The 5,827-nt window shown below is 49.5% G+C and overlaps 1 protein-coding gene across 1 annotated transcript; it reads left to right on the top strand.

Moving 5' to 3' along the window:
* Positions 1 to 489: 489 nt before the first annotated feature.
* On the top strand, positions 490 to 1,425 carry LOC125633380 (olfactory receptor 51G2-like). Its single transcript, XM_048842574.2, has one exon. The coding sequence runs from the start codon at positions 490 to 492 to the stop codon at positions 1,423 to 1,425; it is 936 nt and encodes a 311-aa protein (XP_048698531.2).
* The last annotated feature ends 4,402 nt before the right edge of the window (positions 1,426 to 5,827 follow it).

Raw genomic sequence — 5,827 nt, 5'->3', positions numbered from 1 at the left:
TCAAGTAGGGCGCGGAACTCCCAGCTACAATATATCAATGGCGCCAAGAGTTTTGCAGGATTCAAAGAGGGACTGGATGTTTACATGGTTACTCAGAAAATCCAATTAGAGTTGTGAGAATTGTTTCAAAAAGTCTTGGATGGACTCTAAACCTTCCTGATTTGCACTGCAAAATTTGTCTAATTAGTGGGTGCAGGTTATTTCAAAGCTGCCTATTTAGGGCGTCTTCCACTTCCTCTGAAGTATCTGGAACTGGCCACTGGATACTACGCTAGATGGACTGTGGGTCTGATCCACTCTGGAAATGCCTTTCTTTCTATTTGATTTGTAAATCCAAAACTATGTTTTTTCTGATCTTCCTTGAGCTTCTGGGAGTCTCTAAACTTGCACTCAGAGCAGAAAGATGTCTCATTAAATATCATCTAGTCTACTGTCCTTTTCCCTTTTAGGAAGGAAAGATCAGAACTCCTCGGACCTGCCCAGGACATTATGTCAGCTGTCAATGAAACCAAATTCAACTCTGCAGTGTTCCTTCTCAGCGGGATACCTGGGCAGGAAGCCATCCATCTCTGGATCTCTATCCCCTTCTGCTTAATGTATGTTATTTCCATAGTAGGAAATTCACTCATTCTGTTCATTATAAAAACAGATCCAAGCCTCCACGAGCCCATGTACATTTTCCTTTCCATATTGGCCATCACAGACCTTGCCTTATCGATATCCACCATGCCGACAACACTGGGTATATACTTGTTTAACTCTAGAGAGATCAGCCTCGATGCCTGTTTTGCCCAGCTGTTCTTCATCCACTTATTTGAATGCATTGAATCCTCCGTGCTCCTGTTGATGGCCTTTGACCGCTTCATCGCTATCCGTGACCCGCTGAGATATGTCTCCATCTTAACCCTGCCAAGAATAGGCAAGATGGGACTGGTGTGTGTGCTAAGAGGGATGGCTGTAATGCTCCCACTCCCTATTTTTCTTCAACAGTTCCAATATTGTCGACCCAATGTCCTCTCCCATTGCTACTGCATAAACCAGGATGTTATGAAGATTGCTTGTTCGGATATCAGAGTGAACAGCATCTATGGCTTGTCTGCTGCACTCTTGACAGAGGGGCTGGACTCGCTGCTCATCTTTCTCTCTTATGTGATGATTCTCACAACAGTGCTGAGCATCACATCCCACGCGGAATGTCTTAGGGCCCTGAACACTTGCATCTCACACCTCTGTGCCGTCCTACTCTTCTACACGCCAATGATTGGCCTGTCTGTGATACACAGATTCGGGGAGGGCTCTTCTCCCTTGCTTCAGGTTCTCCTGGGCTACATCTCCCTCCTTGTCCCACCCCTGATGAACCCAATTGTGTACAGCATGAAAAGCAAACACCTTCGTGCGAGGATAATCAGGGTGTTCGTCAAGTGAAGTGTCAGTTCATCATCCGGCTCCAGCGTTGGTGACATGGGAGATGAAAAACACGGGCCACCTACTCCATCTTGGACCATTAAATCTAAAATGAAATGAGCTACTGATCTCCACTATGTAGAGACATGTTCAGAAAGGGTCTAAGGCCTGGAGCAATTGGAGAGTGGCTGGTGAGGGAGGACAGTGCACTGGGGGAAGGAGACCAAGACAGGAAGCAGCATTTAAAAAGTGACTTTGTTCGTGGAGAGCCTGGAGAATGGTGGGATGTTGGCCCACAAAGAGCCGTATCGATGGCTGCTCCGACCTCAGAATTCCTCTTGATACAGACAGTAAAGAGAAGAGATGTGGAGGTTGTTTCCCATTACACTTGGCCTGTCACTCTCCCGTCTCTGGTTAAACATTCACAGGCCATGAAAAACAGTGCAGAGCTCTTCTGGTGTTTCAGTCCTGGCCCTTCCTGAGCACACTGGGTGCTGTGTGATCCCTGGCCGCTGTACCAGCTGTGAACATGGGTTATTCCATGGGCACGGACACCCACCATTCCCCTATGCCCTCAACCAGGTGTTTCTGACTGGGTCATGTCAGAGACATGATTAACACTGGAGCCTCAGGAGAAGCCATTCATGCAAACCCCCTACCCCTATTCATGGCTCTGCACACAGCACACCTCTGAGCCAGGACAGAGCTGCATGTGTGAGTGAGGTCCTGACACACAGGAATCCTGGCAAGAGACACAGAACCAGGTTCATGCTTCCTCCCCTCCATTTCTGTTGTCCCAGCAATGAAAAGGAGTGGAAACGGTCCTCATCTCCCCAACAGAGACACAGCTGTCTCCTATCCCAGCCCAGCCCATTCACTGTAGTGTGACCGCGTTTTCAAAATCAAAAGAGGGACAGAGGCAGGAGTCCCACCCACTCTGTGATGCTGCCCCTGCCCCTCTTCTTCCCCATGAGGCCCCACCCTCTGCTCCTCTTCTTCTCCCAAACCTCCACCCCCTCTCCAGGCCAGATGCTAAAGCCAGGCCATGGTAAAAAGTGCCCACTGAGCTCGAGCCACTGTGAGGAGCCCCACATCCTCCACCTGCCTGGGACACAGGGTTGGGGGGCTCAAAAGAAGCCCCCGGCCTGTGTCCCTGCCCCCCAGGATGCACCCCAGGGTAGGTGGAAAGTCTGGGGCTCCCCACAGTAGCCTGGGGTCCTGGTGTAGCGGAGCCTCAGGGGAAGTGGAGGAGTAGGGGAAGGGCCTAGTGGGAAGAAATGGGACAGAGGGCGGGGCTTTGGGGAAAAAGAACAGGCGTTGCGGCAAGACTGCATCAATACTCACCCCAAAAAGGAGTTTGGTCGGGGGCTCCTGAGGAAAGGAGAAGGATGGGGCGGCGGGGAGGAGACCTTGTGTTTTAGAGAAGACTCAATTAATACGAACCATCAAAGGGGGCTCTTGTTTTAAGTACTCCAGGCCGAGAGTAAGTCATCGCAAGGACCTTAGAGGGAAGGGCAGGGTACCTTCAGGGCTACCTCAGGCCACAAGGGGGCACACTGGGGTGACCCCCATCCACAAGGACTTGGCCAGAGTGAGCTGTGGACTCGAAAGCTATTACCACTGGGCGGAGTTTAGCTCAGCCCCCAGGCTGTTCTCAACTCCACTGAGGCATGGGGAGAACAGGCCAGCAAACAAACGCCCTGTAACTGGCTCCTTGCTATGCCTGCTCTCTACAGCGAAATGGGGAGCGATGCTGGTACAGCAGAGAATCCAGCTGGGCCTGTCACCGCTCAGATGGCTGGAAGGCTGGCCCTGTGGCCTGGGCACTGCTCTGTGACTCAAGACATCTGGGTTTGATTCCTTTCCAACATGTGACTGTGGGCAAGCCCTTGGCTCTCTCTGAGCCTCTGCACAAGTAGACAATAGCCCTGCCCTGCCTCACAGTTATGGTGGGAAGATAAATACATTCAAGGTGCTCAGATACTCTGAGACCCTAAGATCAGGGCGGTGTCAGGGTTCCACAGAGTAACGCCTCTGACATTTGTCTATAAAAGGCCTCTTACCACAGCCTCCTGTGACAGCTGGCTTCTGGAAAACCCCATGAGTCCAGCACGTTGCTGTCTGTGGCAGATGTGGCAGTGCTCGGGGGTGACAGTGAAGGGTAAGAATTGGATTCCTGAGAGGAGTGTTGGACCATTACGGGGATGCCGAGCGGCTCAGCACAGTCGCTGGACCCGTGTTTGCAAGCCATTGAGGTAGAATGGGTCTAACTGTCAAACAAGGGAGCAACAGATACAGGGGCCTCATCTTAGACGTCAGGCTGGGAGAAGTCTGTGGGCAAAGGTCAGCTTCACACCTTGGCGCTTTAACTCAGACACAGATTATGGTGACTGGGCCCAGGCTCACACAGGTTTCAGCAAAGGCTGCTTCCAAAAGAGAAGGGCAAACAGATGGGAAGATGCTCTCAGAGACACAGGGAATCTAGGCTGGGTCCCAAGAGATCCTTAGCTATGCAAAAGAATGAATGTTGGGCCAATTCTGTTTCTCTATCTTCACAGTAAAGCCTATCTAATTTAGCTTGTAGTGATACGTGAGATAGAGAAGTATAGACGTGTGACAGTTGCCTGTTATTTTAAAACAATGCATTGCCAATAAACCTACTAGTTTTTAGGAGGCTGGTGGTGACTATACAGCCCTGGTCACAAGCACCCAAAGGGAAGAGAGTGAGGTGTCCAGTTGGACCTGTTTGGTGATAAGCATTTAGAATAGATGTGGTGTTGTTCCCAGGTCAAAGAGTGGGACAACTGTGAGATTCCCCCGAAGACAGGAAAGAACCTGGTTTAGAGGCAGAAGACACCATATATCCTGGATTTACTGTGATAATCCCCATTCTTCTTGGCAGCATATATAATTGTTTAGTGCCTATCAGCATTCAGAGTAGTGACTTCTTCATGTTCATAGAATCATAGACAATCAGGGTTGCAAGGGACCTCAGGAGGTCATCTAATCCAACCCCCTGCTCAAAGCAGGACCAATCAACAACTAAATCATCCCAGCCAGGGCTTTGTCAAGCCTGACCTTAAAAACTTCTAAGGAAGGAGATTCTACCACCTCCCTAGGTAATGCATTCCAGTGTTTCACCACCCTCGGAGTGAAAAAGTTTTTCCTAATATCCAACCTAAATCTCCCCCACTGCAACTTGAGACCATTACTCCTTGTTCTGTCATCTGCTACCACTGAGAACAGTCTAGATCCATCCTCTTTGGAACCCCCTTTCAGGTAGTTGAAAGCAGCTATCAAATCCCCCCTCATTCTTCTCTTCCACAGACTAAACATCCCCAGTTCCCTCAGCCTCTCCTCATAAGTCATGTGTTCCAGTCCCCTAATCATTTTTGTTGCCCTCCGCTGGACTCTTTCCAATTTGTCCACATCCTTCTTGTAGTGTGGGGCCCAAAACTGGACAACAGTACTCCAGATGAGGCCTCACCAATGTTGAATAGAGGGGAATGATCACGTCCGTCAATCTGCTGGCAGTCCCCTTACTTATAGATCCCAAAATGCCATTGGCCTTCTTGGCAACAAGGGCACACTGTTGACTCATATCCAGCTTCTCATCCACTGTCACCCCTAGGTCCTTTTCTGCAGAACTGCTGCCTAGCCATTCGGTCCCTAGTCTGTAGCGGTGCATGGGATTCTTCCATCCTAAGTGCAAGACTCTGCACTTGTCCTTGGTGAACCTCATCAGATTTCTTTTGGCCCAATCCTCCAATTTGTCTACGTCCCTCTGTATCCTACCCCTACCCTCCAGTGTATCTACCTCTCCTCCCAGTTTAGTGTCATCTGCAAATTTGCTGAGAGTGCAATCCACACCATCCTCCAGATCGTTTATGAAGATATTGAACAAAACCGGCCCCAGGACCAACCCTTGGGCACTCCACTTGATACCGGCTGCCAAATAGACATGGAGCCATTGATCACTACCTGTTGAGCCCAACAATCTAGCCAACTTTCTATCCACCTTATAGTCCATTCATCCAGCCCATACTTCTTTAACTTGCTGGCAAGAATACTGTGGGAGACAGTGTCAAAAGCTTTGCTAAAGTCAAGGAACAACACGTCCACTGCTTTGCCTTCATCCACAGAACCAGTTATCTTGTCATAGAAGGCAATTAGTTTATTCAGGCATGACTTGCCCTTGGTGAATCCATGCTGACTGTTCCTGATCACTTTCCTCTCCTCTATGATGAGAGGATTTGCATCCAAGATAATGATTGTCTCAAAATAATGATTCATAGAGTCATAGAATTTAAGGTGACGGAGCCATTGGGGGTCTAGTTCAGCTGTCTCCCCCCCCACACACACACGGTCACTAGCCCTAGAGAGGAAGTATGGTTCGGTGCAACCACTGCTCGGATCCTCTGTC

Source organism: Caretta caretta, chromosome 1, assembly GCF_965140235.1.
Source record: "Caretta caretta isolate rCarCar2 chromosome 1, rCarCar1.hap1, whole genome shotgun sequence".
NCBI lineage: Eukaryota > Metazoa > Chordata > Testudines > Cheloniidae > Caretta > Caretta caretta.
The sequence above is the reverse complement of the archived record's forward strand: the minus strand, read 5'-3'. Positions and strand labels throughout refer to the sequence as shown.